Raw genomic sequence first — 16,675 nt, 5'->3', positions numbered from 1 at the left:
AAAGAGCATACAGTAATTTAATTCATTACTCTACTTAAAGATAATATTTATGGTTACAGCACAGCCTCACTGGGTGTTCAGAATACTATGCTAGAGATGCTTAGTTGAAGTTCTTGAAGTGTCTGAATCTTTTATTAGATCTATTCAGAAGTATTAAGATGTAAAAAAGCAAGATTGGAGGAATAGCTTTATGAAAAGGAGACAGTAGCCTACCTAGGGGAGCCAGCTGCCTGGCTGGGCTCCTGGGCAATATTGGGATGTAGCTGTCCTGGAAGGGGTGGGGGTCTCAGGAAGAAGAGGTGGGGCCAGGAGCAACCAGCTCTCAACATAGCCTGGACCTTGACACTCCTCCCCCTCCCCCGCTGCCAGCCCTCAGCACTGTTCAGAGTGTGGTGCTCTGATGGCAATTTAAAGGGTCCAGTGCTTCAGGCACTGCCTTAGTACCAGCAGTAGCAAGCCCTGGGTCCTTTTGAATCACCAGGCCCTGGGGTAGTTGCCCTCTTTGCCTCCCCCCCCTTGGCAGGCCTGAGCATACCCAAAATAAACCAAGTGGTATGTAGCTGACTGACTATAAGAACAAAGTTGCCCTTACACATGGTGGACACTTTCCATGGTAGTCAATGAGATTCTAGATCTGAGGGTGGGACTTGAAGCACTGTTTTTAGAGCCCTGCAGGCTTGTTTAGCTTCTTGTGCTTGACTGTTCCCTCAGTGCTATGGGAAGTCTCTTCAGTTGTGTCCCACGTAGGCTATTGATTTAAAGTACTGGGATTTATACTACTTTGCAAGTAGATACAGTGATTGTCCTAACAAGTTTAAGTACTTTGTCTTCACCTGCCAGGCTCTGCATTCAGCCTCAGTTTGCATCTGTGTGTTCCCTTCTTTCTACTTCCAGTCTAGCTCCCTTTTCTTCTCTGAAGCCTCTCTCCTACATCCCTGTTTTCTATCCCCCTCTCACGACGTTCTTTATGTTTAGAATATTCTCCCTGTTCTCAGGTAACAGGCAACCTTTACCTCCTCCTTAAAATTCTTCCTCAAAAACATGTCTTCTACAGAGTTTTCCAGAAATGGACTTTTACACCACCTCCAACTCATACTGGCATTTCATGCTTTGTGTGTTTGAGCTGCTGTTGGTTTGTATTCGACTGTGATCTTGTAGCCAGGGACTGTCATCTTCAACTTATAATTGGAGCCAGAAATCTTGTTGGCTTGGAATGAATGACAATAATCACACCAAAATAGCTCTTTATTACATTGAAGTTTTCCTTTAAGAGCTGGAAACGTTTTTTTCCTAAGTGAAGATAAAAGTTTGTTCAGTGCTTTAACTTGACCTCTTCCATCTGACCCATCACTGGAGATGCCAGATTTGATCATTTGATTGTTCTGGTACTTATCTTGTTAAGAGACACTGTTTTCCATATGAAAATCCTTTTCTAAAAATAGTTTCATTTTAATTCATGCTTTAGCAGTGGGAATAGACTTTTTAGGCCTGATGCTTTAAAAAAAAGTGAGATTTCTATTTCAAAACTGGCATAAAGGATACAAATATTCATAGGCTCATATAGTTCATCATGTCACTGGTACCTAAACATTTGGAACTATATTGGTTTGAAGGGAAAATATAGTCAATAAATAATGTATATTATTCATTCAGAACATCTTTTGCATGTCTTCTTCCCAGTAAAACAGCTCATCAGCTCATGCCAAAAGAGAAAAAATTGCATCTCAAAACACATGTTGGTCTGTTTTCCATATTGTCCAAAGGATACCTCAACAGGCAGTTCTTGTAGCTCCTGTGAATATTCGAGATTTTGTACAAATGGAGAGTTTAAAACAATTGCATTTTGTGTGTATATGTAAATGGTATGTGTGTATAGAAGAATTATGTATAAAATAAAGAATTATAAATGTGCTAATCAAATACTCTAAGCAAGAGTGCAAAACCAGCAATTCAGCCAAGATTTAAATCCATACAGGTAGGATCTCTGGTTTGGCACCTTCAGGACCTGACCAGTCTTGAACAAGGAGTTTGCTGGAACAGGGGGGAGGTCCCTTGCTACTGGCCCCTGAGCCCACCGCCCCTCCCTGCTGCTGGCCCCAGCTTCCCACCCTTTCCCCTCCCCACACCCAGTTGGTTCCCAGCTGCCAGCCCTCTGGCCACTGGGTTCCCAGCCAGGACTCCTTGGACCAGGAACATCCATCGTCTTGCCAGACCACAGATGTTGCCGGACCAGAGAGTTTTGGGAGGTCCAACCTGTACTCAGCAAGTTGATCCAATATCAAGAGTCCACCAGCATCCTGGTGTAACATCAGATATTCTCCAACCCCTCTCCTAGCACAGACCTGAGCAAATAAATGGGCCATACTACATGTCCAGCAGGAAAAGAAAAAGGTGAACTGTTTTGCCCCAGCAGGAGAGAATCCCAGAATCCAAAAGCCTTCACTGATGATGTCCTACTACCAGACCCCCCCTCTCCAAAAATGAAAGATGTTTGCATAAAATAGGACCACTTTTCTCCTCATGCTGTGGGGCTCCGATCCTGTAATTGCATTCAACTGAGCAGAGTCCCATGGAAATGAATGAAGCTTAGTGCAGGGGCAAGAATTTGCATGGGCAGAGTTCTTGAGTGCTTGCTCATGTCCATTCAGCTTAGGCGTCTGTGCTCCATACATGCACCGGTGCTGGAAGTTTTTCCATCAGCCATGTCTGTAGGGGACCGGCGCTGGTGCCCCTTGGAGTGGTGCACTCCATATGGTGTGGTATATAGGATGCCACCAGTTCTACTCACCCTCAGTTCCTTTTTGAAGGCAGTGCTTGGAACTATGATGCTACTGTCACCCTTTCCAGACGTTGCCTCCAGGCATGCCCTGGTTCCCAAGCTTTAAGCCATGTAATCACTGCAGGAGGTCTGTGCTCATTACCAACAGCCGCTTGCAGTGCTTGGGCAAAGCTGGTGTCAGTGATAAGGGCAGGATTTGCAAGTTTTTCAAACCGAGAACTAAGATGGAGACATTTGGTTGAAAGCCATCCTTATGGAGTCCGCCTTCACCCCGGCACAGGAATGACAGCCAGATGTGGTGCAAATTGCTCCAGGCAGCGATGGGAGTCCCTGCTAGCTTTTAGTGCCATCCACACCAAAGGCCCTACAAGCAGTGTGGGACATTGTGTCATGGCTGGTGCTGCCCACATCAGTTGTAGATGAACCAGAGTTTGGACCACCCTGTCCCCCTTCCAGGCAGCACTCCCTGTATAGTGACACATGATGCTAAAGATCACTCCCTCATCGCCAGCATACTTCTTATTGGGACAGGCAGAAGGCCCATAGCCCAGCGTGGCCACAGGTGGGGCAGCAGGGCACAGAGGCTTGAGGTGTGGCTCGCCGATGACAGGGTGTAGACCATATGAGGCATGCACCATCTGGCAAAAGTGGCATACCAAAGACTGGAACTTCCCACAATTCTGATGCCACTCACAGGAGAGATCACCCACCAGCCGGCACTGTTCGCAAACCAACATCGATCTCCCAGACTGACTTCTCCAAGTTGCACTTCCAACAGACATCAGGCATATTCTCGATCCTGGTCAAATTTCCAGCACCCATCTTCTGTTCTATCAACTTGTTGCTGGCCCATGGCTGCCGCAGGTCCTCTGACTGATATCTGTCACTGGGAATCCATTCCAGGTGCTCCTTAGAGTCCTGTAGATTTCATTCAGCCAGAGGTGGCTGATATAGGACCAACAAGTGTCACTACTCACCCTTATCCTGGTCACAGGGCAGCAACATCTCTAGCAGCCTTAGCTCAAAGTGTGGCTCCTCACCAGCTGTGCAAGCTCCACTACTGGCAGTGCTGCTCTTGGCCCCCACAGTGGTAGCCTTTGAACCCATGGAGGTTCACCCCGCCCTCTCAGGTAGCCTTGGAGGGACTCTAAGCCACTTCACAAGCTCCTTCTGGCACTGGAGCCTTCAGTGACGGCCACCCTACCGATTCAGGAAGAGGCAAAAGAGAGCAATCCACTGTTCCTTCACTGCCTGAAGAGGACCCTTCATTGCAGGCGGCATACTTGTCTTCCCCCAACAAAGCTTTAGCGGGAGTTCTCCTCATAGTCCCACAGGATGATGCAGAGGCCCATCGGGTCTTTTTGAAGAGGGTGGCTGCCTATCTTGACCACCAGGTCGAGAAGCTGAAAACCCGCAATCACCCTCTTTGGAGTACTTGGACAGGTGGCCCTGGCCAACGTGGCTCTGCCGCTACACCATTAGCTTGCTAGGACTGCTAAGATCCTCTGGCAGACTCCCTCCTTGTTGGCCCCAATTTCTAAAAGAGCATAGGGAAAGGACTTTTTCCCTGCCAAAGGGCATGAGTACTTGTACACCCAATTCAGCTCCTCACTCCCTGGTAGTAGATGCAGCGAGACACTCTGATTGTTAGTGTCAACCATGTGCTACTCCTAGATTAAAGATTCACGGAGACTTGACCTGTTTGGGCTAAAAGTTTATTCATTCTGTAGTCTACAGCTTTGAGTAGCAAATCACTCATAGGCTGCTATTTTAATATGCAGCAGCCCATGTCCATCTTTGAGTCTGCCCTTCCTGAGGCCTCCAGGAAGGAATTCCAGGTGATTGTCAAGGAGGATGCTATGGTGGCAAGAGCGGCACTCCAGGTGGCATTGCATACGGCAGACTCTGACACTTGCACTGTGGCAACATCAATCTCCATGCAAAGGGCACCATGGCTGCTCCTCTCTGATCTCTCCACAGAGGCCCAGCAGTTGATTCAGGATTTCCCCTTTGATGGCCCGGCCCTGGTTGCGGAGCAAACCAATTCAAAGCACCGTGGCCTTAAAAGTCTTCCATGTCTTCAAGATTGTATGAGACTTATAAGTCCCCGGACCCTCCTCCCATAAGTGATTTAAACTGCAGCCTCCCTGGGGCCGAGGGAGCCACTCCCTCCAGAAGCCACCTTACAACAAATCCAGGGGCTTTAAGAAGGAACTGAGAGTGGGAAGAGCCAGGAGCACCATATCTACCGCACCATATGTGGGCTACTCCAGAGCACGCCAGAGCTGAAGGAAAAAACTTCCAGCACTAGTGCATGTGGTGAGCACACACCTCTAAGTTGAATGAACATGAGCAACCTATCTGAAGGACACCAGTTACAGAACAGGAACATAGCCTTTTGTCTAAGGTAGCCAGCACCTAATACCAGTATATGAGTTGTTTGGTTGGACTGCTTTTTCCTTAATTTCTTATCTTTCTGAAAACCCTTCACAGTCTCTTCAATCTTTGTAAAATGTATTAAGCACCTGACTCAAAACTAACAAATGCAATTTCATATTTTTGAAAAATAATCTAAGTATCAATTTAAAATTCCTGGTGTCTCATTTCTTAAAATTTTTAAATGAAACTTTAAAAAGAGAAAAATTGCTGTAATGTTAAAATAGTAAGAGCTTGGTCAAAAATGAAGTTAGGAAATTCAGATACAAACTTGAAATTTCGCTATTTATTTCCTTCACTTTGCCAGGTATTGCAGCACTTCCAGCAAAGTATGGAAAGTGGCCAGATGTTTGTAGAATACTATAGTATTTGGATACCCCAGCAGAGTTGAAGCAGCTTCAACCTTAATTTTCTATTTTTTCCAGCATTGTTCATTTTCTACGAGTCAGATGCCAAAAACATAACCTTTTGAGTAATCTGTTATAAGTACCGTATTTTCCGGCGTATAGGGCGACTGGGCGTATAAGACGACCCCCTATCTTTTTAATTAAAAGATAGGGTTTCATCTTATACCCCAGCGCCCTTCCGCCTCCTTTGCTCCCGGTGTCCCTGGTCTGCTGGAGATGGTCCCCAGCAGACCAGAGGCACCGGGAGCAAAGCCGCCAGGAGCGCCTGGGCTCCCCCCCGCCGGAGCCCCTCCGCGGCTTTGAAAGCCTCGGGGGAAGCCGGCGGGGGGGCATCCCAGGCGCGCATGGGATGCCCCCCCGCCGGCTTCCCCCGAGGCTTTCAAAGCCGCGGAGGGGCTCCGGCGGGCGGGCAGCCCATGCGCGCCTGGGATGCCCAGCCGCCGGCTTCCCCCGAGGCTTTCAAAGCCGCGGAGGGGCTCCGGCGGGCGGGCAGCCCATGCGTGCCTGGGATGCCCCCCCGCCGGCTTCCCCCCAGGCTTTCAAAGCCGCGGAGGGGCTCCGGCGGCGGGGCATCCGGCGTACAAGACGACCCCCGATTTTTGGGGGATGTTTTTTAACTTCAGAGGTCGTCTTGTACGCCGGAATATATGGTACTGTAAAAATTTTGTGTTTTGCTTGAAGTATGCAAGTCAAGTATTTTTAGATAAAATGTACAATGGTAGTGACCCTACAGTAGCAAACTGATGCATAATTATATTTCCCAATCTCTTCAAGATTCTTTGAGCTTTTGATTGTAGCAGCTCTGGCATTGAAACGGACCCTAGTCTTTGAGCTCTTCTTTGTTATAATTTATGCAGCATCCACATCTCTGCAGATGTTGGACATAAAGGAAAGAACACACAGTTCTTTCTCCAAAGAGTGTGGGAGCAAAATTTTCTGAAATTTTCTTCAGTCTTATTAAATATTATATAGTACCTATGCATAAGAAAAGAACAGCAGGCATAATAATTGAGAGGGAAGTACATACCTGTGTGGAAAAGTGAGATCCAAAATGGAACTAGTAGGTGAAAAGTTTTAGCCTTTCAGACTTAACTGTGTCCTTTTAAAATATTTTTTCAATCTGGTATTTTTCTGTATGAATGTTAAAAAATGCGCAACAGACTGAAAACACACAACCTAGGGGCTTTTCTTCACCATATAGTAACAGTGTTTGTGCTCATTTGTTTTCTCAGGGCTGATGAAATTGAGATGATCATGACGGACCTCGAAAGAGCAAATCAGGTAAGATTTTAAAATAAGCTTTACTCAAACATTTTTTTAAACTTCCATTGATTTTTATCTTGGTAAATATTCCCTGCTCTGGTGGTCTCCTGGCAGTTCTAGTGTCTTACCCATGTTTAGGAGTCTAAGCTTACTACTTTGTATGGCTGTGTAAGCTGCAGATATAGCGCGGGAAACTCTGTAAAGACTCTGTGTCTGCAATATGCAATGCTGTTTACAAGCAAACATACTTTTTTAGTTTTTAATTCTATTTTGTTTTTTAAATGCTTCAAGTGTTTGCAACAGCACCACATGTGCCTATTGATTGTGACTAGCTTCAACCAAGTTGTACCTGTATTGCTTTCCAATGTGGTTATACTGTATTGGTCCCAGGATGTTAGAGCGTCAAGGTGGGGGAAATAATCGCTTTTATTGGACCAACTTGTGTTGCTTTTCCTTATCCACAGTAGTTGGTCTAATTAAAGATATTTCCTCACCCATTTTATCTCTCTGCTCTTGTTGGCTGTGTGAGGGAACTGAATCTGTTTGCTCACAGCCAAGAATCAATAAGACAACATATTAGGCAGATCAGCTCTTGTTAAAAATAATCTTCAGCAGCTGATCACCACATTCCCAATCTGACCAAACAGATGCCAGACAATAGCTACATCCTCAGGCTTAAATTTTCAAAAAGTGACTAATGAGTTTGTGCTTCAGTGTTTGGGTGGTCAGTGTAAGAAATGTTAGAACGGGAATATTTATTAGAAAAAAGCGAAGCATTTGCCCTTTGAAAACCCAGTTCCTTTAAGGTGTCAACTGGGGGCAGAGCAGAGCGGTAGAGGTGGAACAAAGCCAAGGTGGGGACAAAGCTGGGCTGGGATCAGAGTGGAGTTGTGGCTAGGATCAGAACTGCTTGCAGGGCTTGAGTGCCCCTTCCTTGCCCCCCATAAGGCTAGTCCAGGCCCTGTCTCACAGTCCACCCTCCTCCCAGATGTTCCTCCCACCTCAATAGGGGGTCATCCCTCACATTTTGGTTGACTGCTGCTGCCTACAAAAAATGTATTTCTATTTAAATGGTCCAAACTGGAATGTGGTTCAGAAGAGATATTCAAAGAACAACAGAGCCTTGGGCTGAAAAACATCATTATCCGAATTTTTCTGCTTAAAATAATAAATATATTTTCATTTTCAAATACAAATATTTTATATTTGAAAATCATTTCCTTCTCTTAGCTGTCAAATCCTGAGTTCAGAATTCTTGCTTTATTTGATGACACACCTACATCTTTTGTAGCCAGTGGGAAAAGCCATTGCCTTCTCTGTTGCAACTGATGACGTATTTCACTTTGTAGAAGAAACAGATCCCTGATCTTAGGTCATGAAAGGGAATCAGCACTTCATTTAACCCCTAGGATATTCAGAGAGTACATTCTCATTTGCCAAAGGCCATCTTGAGGGCCATCCCTCAGCAAGTTTGCGGATGACACTAAGCTAGGGGGAGAGGTAGATACGCTTGAGGGCAGAGATAGGGTCTGGAGTGACTTAGACAAAGTGGAGGATTGGGCCACAAGAAATCTGATGTGGTTCAACAAGGACAAGTGCAGAGTCCTGCACTTGGGACGGAAGAATCCCAAACATAGTTACAAGCTGGAGACCAACCAGTTAAGTAGCAGTTCTGCAGAAAAGGACCTGGGGGTTACAGTGGATGAGAAGCTGGATATGAGTCAACAGTGTGCCCTTGTAGCCAAGAAGGCTAATGGCATATTAGGTTGCATTAAGAGGAGTATTGCCAGCAGATCCAGAGATGTCATTATTCCCCTTCATTCGGCTTTGGTGAGGCCACATCTGGAGTATTGTGTCCAGTTCTGAGCCCCCCCACTACAAAAAAGATGTGGACGCATTGGAGAGGGTCCAGCGGAGGGCAACCAAAATGATTAGGGGGCTGGAGCATATGACTTATGAGGAGAGGCTGAGGGACTTGGGTCTGTTTGGTCTGCAGAAGCGAAGAGTGAGGGGGGATTTGATAGCAGCCTTTAACTTCTTGAAGGGAGGTTCCAAAGAGGATGGAGAGAGGCTGTTCTCCGTAGTGACAGATGGCAGAACAAGGAGCAGTGGTCTCAAGTTGTGGTGGAAGAGGTCCAGATTGGATATTAGGAAAAACTATTTCACTAGGAGGGTAGTGAAGCACTGGAATGGGTTACCTAGGGAAGTAGTGGAGTCTCCATCCCTAGAACAGAGGGCTGGACTTGATGATCTTTTGAGGTCTCTTCCAGCTCTATGGTTCTATGATTCTATGATCTTCCCCCTCCCAATGAAAAAGTGCTATGAAAACTGAGCCAATTAAAACATCTAGAGTGTCTGAAGAAAATAGTGTCTCCTTCAGATCTCGAAAAGCCAAAGTTGTGCCATTGCTCGATGGTTCTTTCACTTCTTCCACTCCTAATGTACTTTCTCTTCAGCCCTCCAATCCAATGAACACTCATTTTGGTTTGTGCACTGGGCATTCCCCGAGGGAAAGGAGAGTGCTGTTGGTTGTGTTCACACTGAGGATGTAAAATCCTGTTGAATCAGTGAATCCATTAAAAATCAAGTCAACCTGTTGTTTAACCAATTAAATGAATAAGTGCGATGCCAGGCGGGAGACCACTCCAGCCTGACTGGAGCAGCCTGCCGGGCTCCTAATCCCACCCACAACAGGTTATGGGAGGGTGTTACCAGTTCATATCTGTAGTTCACACTGCCCTCATCAATTCCCAGAAGGGATTTACTTCCCAGAAGTGTTTGTATACTCTTATAAAATCATTACACTGAAGTTAGTGATTTGGGATTGGAAATTCTGGAAGAATAAAAACTAGTCAGGCAAGCATAGGCTTCATACATTGTGGCTAGGGGAGTATGTTATACTCGAAAAAGAGGGCAGTGTCCATAGAATTAGGACTTGTCTTCACTGTGTTGTTAGCTCCAGGTACAACTCAAGTTTTGCCCAACTCCTGTGTATACACAAATCTCTAAGAGTGAGTTAATGTTTTAAATTAAATCTGTGGTTTGAATTGAAGCTCAAGTGCTGCTGATGCTGCAGCTAGTAATGGAGTGCGGGTGTGGTAGTTTGGGTTTCCAACCATTCACTCATCAGATGCTAATTCTCTTTCTGTGTCCTGCTAGTCAAATCATGTGATCTAGTTGGAATGTGTTATCGCACGGCCCCTCTCGCTGCCCTCAAGCCAGGCTATGGGCTAACTCAAATGAACTAACTGCCGCAGTGAAGCCAAGCCTTTTGAGAGGTATGCTGACTGCAATAGAGGTAACCAAAGAGATTTTATAGAAACAAAGTTCTGCCATTAGAGGATGAAAATTTATAGGGATAGTTTGATAAACCGTTAATGATGCCACAGACCTAAAATAGAGGGGCAATGCAGAAGAAGCAGAAAGATAGTGAAAATGGAAAATCAAGCAAGGTACAGTTTGAACCTCTCTAGTCTGCCACTGTCTGATCTGGCAACATCTGTGGTCTGACATGATTGTAGTTAGCCAGATGTCCACTTATCGGTGTGACCAAGTTTCCCACTGTCCCATAAAGTTTGTTTCCAGCCACCAGTCTTAGCTTTCAGTGTTCTGTGCTGCTGTTTAACTCTGATTTACCCCGACATGTCCTCCGGGTTCTTACAAGTGTTTGCAAAGCTGCTAGACAATATTGACCTCACATGGTTCGGTTCAGCACTAGTCAGGTCTCGAGGATTCCGGACTAGAGAGATTCAACCTGTATTAAAGAAGTGAGAGGGATGAACCAGTATAAAAAGACAAAATGGAACAATAAGTAAAGTTGGCCGTTGTATAGAGTTCTGTCTGGAAGAACAACTTCATAGTTCATTAACATTTAACTTTATTTTAACATTTGGTTTAGAGTCTGAAAGATTCAGCTGAGACCTGATGCAATTGCCTTAGTAGGAAAATGCTACAATTTTGGTTGCAGGATAACAAAAGAGCTGTCTCTCAACATGTATCTCATTTTTTGCTTCTCTGTGAATCCTCAGAGCCCTATAACTGAATACTTGAATTGGTATCAAAAAAGGAACAGAATGGAAGAAGCAGAAGTTTGCTACTTTTCAGTTTAATTCACAACTTCAGTATTTCTTATAAAAAATAGAAGTTTTACCTGACACTTCTGTAAGGATTTAATTAATAGAGCTGTAGTGAGGAATATCATTTTATTGAGGTTTCATTTCACACAGAGACTGCATATTTGCTGATATGCTGTGAAGTGTGATAATAAATAATTAAAATAAACTGACCTTACTTTCCAATTAATTGAATTTGGCATAGTTTGGGACTCAGAATATGAGTTTTTATTGTTTAATTCAGAGAATTATTTTTTTCTGTGAAGTTTGAAGTTCTACTGTCCTTTTCTGGGTGTATAATACTGTGCATATGAAAGCAAGTTACAAATATTGGGTGATAAGTTCTTGCAAATGAATTTATCTTTCTGCTGCTGGTGTTTTCTCCAGTATCTGTGGGGTTGCGTGGTGGTACGCCTTGAAAATGGAGGCCTTTGTTGAAAACAACAATCCACTGTGATATATGGACAGAAATTTTCTGTAATGTCCAATACTCTTTTGAGATCCTGGTATTGACTTCAAGCTACTGCAGATGAGACTTGAATTTATCTACCTTCAGTTTCACATGACCAAAGTTTCCAGATCTTTATGACCAAATATTGGGTATCCAAATTTTGAAAAAAGGTGTTGTAACTGGTATAATTTCTTCCTTGGTAATGTTGTTTGAAAGTGTGTTCCCCAAATACAGCCAGTCCCCGACTTACAAACGGGTTATGTACCAAACACCTGGTCGTAACTCAATCTGTTCGTAAGTCAGATTACATTCACTTACGTATGGCCTCGCTGTTCGTAATTGCGGATTTCATTTGTAACTCAGGTTCTGGCTGTATAGGAGGTTGGTCGTAAATACGAACGGTCGTAAGTCGATGCGTTCGTAACTCGGGGACCGTCTGCAGAAAGAGTGATATTATAATGTCAGTGCTAATCAGCTGGCAGAGTCATGCTTTGAAGAATCAAACATGATTAAAAAAAAAAAAGCTTAGATTGAGAAATGTCATGTTTACAGCATTTCCAGTGGCATAAGAGACTTTTCTCCCTGCAGAATACATTGAAAAGGCACTGGAAATATATAATTTATGGTTTTTTTCATACAGTATATTATGCCATGTTGTATCTATGGAAGATCAGCACGTTTTCATTGTCCCAGTTTCTTCTCATGATGCTGATGAAGTTTCTGAATTTGTCCTTCATGCATTCATGTGCTTTGTAGGTAGACAACTGCCGAATATAGAAAGTTCTGCCATAATGGAACAAGAAAAGAGGAAACATTCTTTCAGAGTGCCGGGTGAATTTGTTTAAGGATCCCAACTAGATTAGTGCTGTGTGTTTAATGAATTAAGTTGATGGATTTTAAGATCATTAGAAAAGAAATTAATAATTAACAATTGTTGAAACAATAAAATGCAAAAACTGCTGCATCTGCTATAGCAAGGATAAGCAAAACCAGTATGTTTTCTTTTAGCCTAAAAAACATAAGGAAAATTAAATGATTTTGGCATGTGTTTTTTTAATTAAATATAACCTTCTAGCTGTAACAGATCATGCTGGAAAATTGTTTAGATTTATATTTTGAACTTAGCACAATTGTTGTGAAATATGCAGGCCATTATCTTGAGTGATTTCTCCTTGTTCAGTTAACAACACTGACTACAAAATATGTGCAAAAGATGGGTATAGGACAAAAATTAATTTTGTTCTAGAACTGATGGTAGCACCAACAATGATGACGATGTGATCCTGTTTTTATTCACCAAGAGGATAGTTTTCTTATCTCCGCACAATTCCGTCATCTGCACTGAGGCTGATGCAGTGAGCATTAGAATATTTGGATTCTGTTTCTGACTCTTCAACTCACTATGGCTAGATCTGCAGCTAGCACAATTTTTTTATACCAGAGTTCCCAACCTACAGTCAGCAGGCTGTATTTAGTCCACGTGAGCTTTTCATAAGGCCTGTGGCCTCCTATACAACAGTCTAGAAATGGCCAATTCATTAGTGTTTTGTCATCTTGCTTGCATCAGTTTAGTTTCCACAAGTGTGTAAATAGACAATACTATATATAGAAACCACTTATATAAATACATACCAAACAAGCTGAACTTCAAATGTAAATCAGTACTGGAGTCTTTTAATTTTATTAAAATATAGAATCTGTTTGGTCCACATAAGATTGTGCTTGGGTCATGTGGCTCTCCTGTGTAACAACAATAGTCGCGTTTTAAATTGCAAAGTGTAAACTATTAAGAGAAGGTACACGCAGCTGAAGATTAAATGCCAACTCTAAAAACTATTATTTGGTCAGTGTTAAATTATAACTCTGAAATGTGGCCATTCACACACACAATACTGGGAAAGGATGTGCTGTGTATACTCACAGTGCTTCAGTGGAGAAGTCCTTCTGTCGATATAGTGCTGTCGACACCAGCGGTTAGGTTAGTACAACTATGTCACTGTCGGTTGTGGAAAATCCTGACCAACCTAGTTTTACCAACATAAATTTGTATTGTAGTCCAGGGCTACAGTACTTCAGATTATGATATTATAGAATAATTCTGAAATTATCATATAAGCAACAGAAAACTATTGGTCAACGACCAATTGGTCAGAGATCTTATGAAAAGAAAGATTGGATTTTCTGGATACATTTTAAGTTGGTCCGTGGACGATGCATGTTTTCAAGCACTGGAAGGAAAAGTTGGTGATAGAAGGATACAAGATGAAGAAAGATAATCTTGAATGGACAGTATGGTATTCTGGGTGGATCAAAAGAACTATTAATCCACAATGGGATTGACAGAGGATTGTAGAGAATGGTCTACTGTGGATGCAAACCTCCTATAATAGAGCACAGAAAACAAAAAAGTGAGCTGAGATTATTGCATGGAAAGGGGTATGTAATTGCAAAGTATGTTTTTTATTTTCACATATGTCCAGAAGACTCCTGTAAAAGCTTGCCTTCCAACTGGAAGCACATTTACCTAACAGTGTTTCAGTGAGGAAAGGAAAACGGACAAGACTGAGGACAACCCAACTCTTTTGTTTTATTCAGCTTATCTTTGGCATCAAGGAATGCAGATCCACCCATATCTGGATGACTGGCTCATCAAGGACAGCTCACAAGTCGAGGGCTCGGCCTGCTCATCAACACAGATGAGTCAATGAGCTCTGGGCGGAGCTCAGAGCATGTGAGGTCTTCCTCCTTAAGAATCTTCATGGTGACGCACCCTCACCCCCACTCCCACCCCCGTTGTACAGACATGGTGGAGCATGCTCACCAGCCCTCTGCAGGACGATATTTCTCTGGATGCTGCTTACTTGTCAGGAGTCAAACATCATGGTCAATCGTTTGAGCAGAGAGGTCTCTTCTCACCATCAGTGGGCCTTCCACCTGGAAATGGCTTCCACTCTCTTCCATAGGTGAGGTGCTCTCTAGGTGGACCTGTTTGCCACGAGGGAAAATAGGAAGTTGGATAACCGGGCTCCTTTATGCCTTTCCTGCACTGCAGTTCCTATCATCAGCAGGGTCCTGCTGAAGATCAAGCAGGGCAAGTCTGAGATAATCCTCGTTGCCTCTAGTCTGATGTCTCTTTCCGTACTCCCACCATGGTCTCCTCCTGCATGCCAACTTGGAGTCCCTCCATCTTTCAGCATGTCTGCTTCATGGTTGAATGTGGGGGAGCAGCCCTGCTCTGAGGGAGGACAGTGGGTCCTTTTGGAGAGCCAAAAGCCGTCCACCAGGCAGATATTCTTGTCTAGGATCTCCTTGTGGACCATGCAAAAAAGGGGTTTCCTCCTTTGAGGCCCCAATACAAGCCATATTAGACTACCTTCTTTATTTGAAATGGCGCTTGCCTTGATCAAGGTCCACCTGGCAGCAATTTTGGTCTTCTACCCACCAATTCAAGAATGGTCAGTGTTTTCTCATGAGATGGTGCTTCCATTCTTAAAAGGTTTAGAAAAGCTCTTTCTGAATATCCAAGCACCCGCTCCTAAATGGGACCTTAATTTGGTCCTTTCCTGTCTTACAGGACACCTCCTCTCTGTTTGCCTTTGTCATCATGCTCCCTTTTGTACTCCTCTTGGAAGGTGGCCTTTGTTGTGGCTATCATTTTCGCCAAGAGGGTCTCCAAATTCTTTGTGTGGACCTCGGAGTCACCATAGACAGTCGTTTTCAAGGACGAGGTGCTGCTATGATACCACCCAGTCTTTCTCCCATAGGTGGTCTGGTCTTTCCACATGGATCAAAATATCTTCCCCGGTCTTCTATCCCAAGCCATATAGCTCCTGATGAGGAGTGAAACCTCCACGCTTTAGATTTAAGATGGGTACTTGCCTTTGACCTGGATCGCACCAGATCTTTTTGCAAGTCCTCATAGCTCTTCATTGCTTGCACCAACAGGATGAAATAGCTCTCAGCATCCATACAGAAAATTTCCAACTGGATAACCTCTTGCATCTGGACATGCTACAGCCTGGCAGGTCTTCAGCCTCCTCTGCTGGTGAGAGCATACTCATCCAGAGCACAGGCTTCTTCAGCAGCCTTTCTGACTCATATCAACATCCAAGATATCTGCAAGGCTGTACGTGGTCCTCAGTTCCTACATTTGTGACACACTACACCACTACATAACAAGCCCGAGATGATGCTGGGCTCAGGAGAGTTGTGTTACAATCAGCATGTCCTTAAACTTCTTCCTACCACCAGAGACGCTGCTTTCAGTCATCTACGTTGAATGCACCCAAGTAAACACTCGAACAAGAAAAAAGCTACCTGTGATTTCTGATGGCATAGGTACTCTTTACTTACGATGCTCAGAAAGAAGCAATGCACATCAGCACAAACAGGCATAGAATATTGCTACCGATTTAATTATTTTAGGCAGACCTGTGAGAGCTGTACTTTGACAAATGACACTTCTCATTAAAAGACCCTGTTTGTTAAACTTTTCAAGCACTTATCAATTTGGCAGAAGTTTCCCATGCTGTGTGTCTGTCTTGGGCTGATTATTTCCCCCTGTGTTTCAGCAAAAAAACGGCACCACCATTTCTGAGAATATTTTCCCATGTTAAGATTCTTGTAATTCTTTCCCAAGGAAGCTCTAGTGCCTTGATGCTTTGGAGCAGGGACCCTGAAACTTGGCAAAGGAAGGTGCCCTTTGTATCAAGGATGCACAGCCTGTTGTTCCTGCAGCAAAAAAAGTCCACATTTGATTGATTTCAACCTCTAACAAATCTTAGTTTTACCTCCTCAGTTGAGACTTGCTATATTTTGGCAGCTAAATTGTCTGGTTCTGTCAGTACTGAGCAATCTCCAACTTGGGGACCCAAGGGCTGAGCAGGATTTTCCTTGTAATTTCTGCTTCTGGTTGATACAGGCTGCTTTGGTGCTGGACACTGAAATTGATAGCAGAGAGTCTCCTTTGCTCTGTGTTTCCCCCTGCTGGTGTTGGGGAACCATGAAGGAGACAGTGTGCCTGGGGACTGAAAATGGAAGCCAGGAAATGACGGCAGGGAAAGACGGGGGCTGCATGGACAAGGAAACAGGGACTGGGAGGTGAGGTGCATAGAAAACTGGGACATAATCCTTATTACACAGGACAAGTGCCTTATTCAGAGCATAGGATAAATGGTGTCCAATGGAGAAACCAGAGTTGTGTAATAAAGGAGACTGTTGTGTGCAG

At 43.9% G+C, this 16,675-nt stretch overlaps 1 protein-coding gene across 6 annotated transcripts in view; it reads left to right on the top strand.

The window, feature by feature from the left end:
• The window catches only part of CUX1 (cut like homeobox 1), a 398,058-nt gene that overhangs the window by 235,501 nt on the left and 145,882 nt on the right, over nt 1-16,675 (top strand). For all 6 annotated transcript variants that reach the window (XM_075904409.2, XM_075904408.2, XM_089772231.1 and 3 more), the window contains exon 9: nt 6,855-6,903. In XM_075904409.2, the coding sequence (XP_075760524.1) occupies nt 6,855-6,903 (49 nt within the window). The remainder of the gene's footprint in view (nt 1-6,854; nt 6,904-16,675) is intronic.

Source organism: Pelodiscus sinensis, chromosome 21 (assembly GCF_052426305.1).
Source record: "Pelodiscus sinensis isolate ZL-2025 chromosome 21, ASM5242630v1, whole genome shotgun sequence".
Classification (NCBI taxonomy): Eukaryota; Metazoa; Chordata; order Testudines; family Trionychidae; genus Pelodiscus; species Pelodiscus sinensis.
Note: the sequence above shows the minus strand (reverse complement) of the source record. Positions and strands in the feature narration are given on the sequence as shown.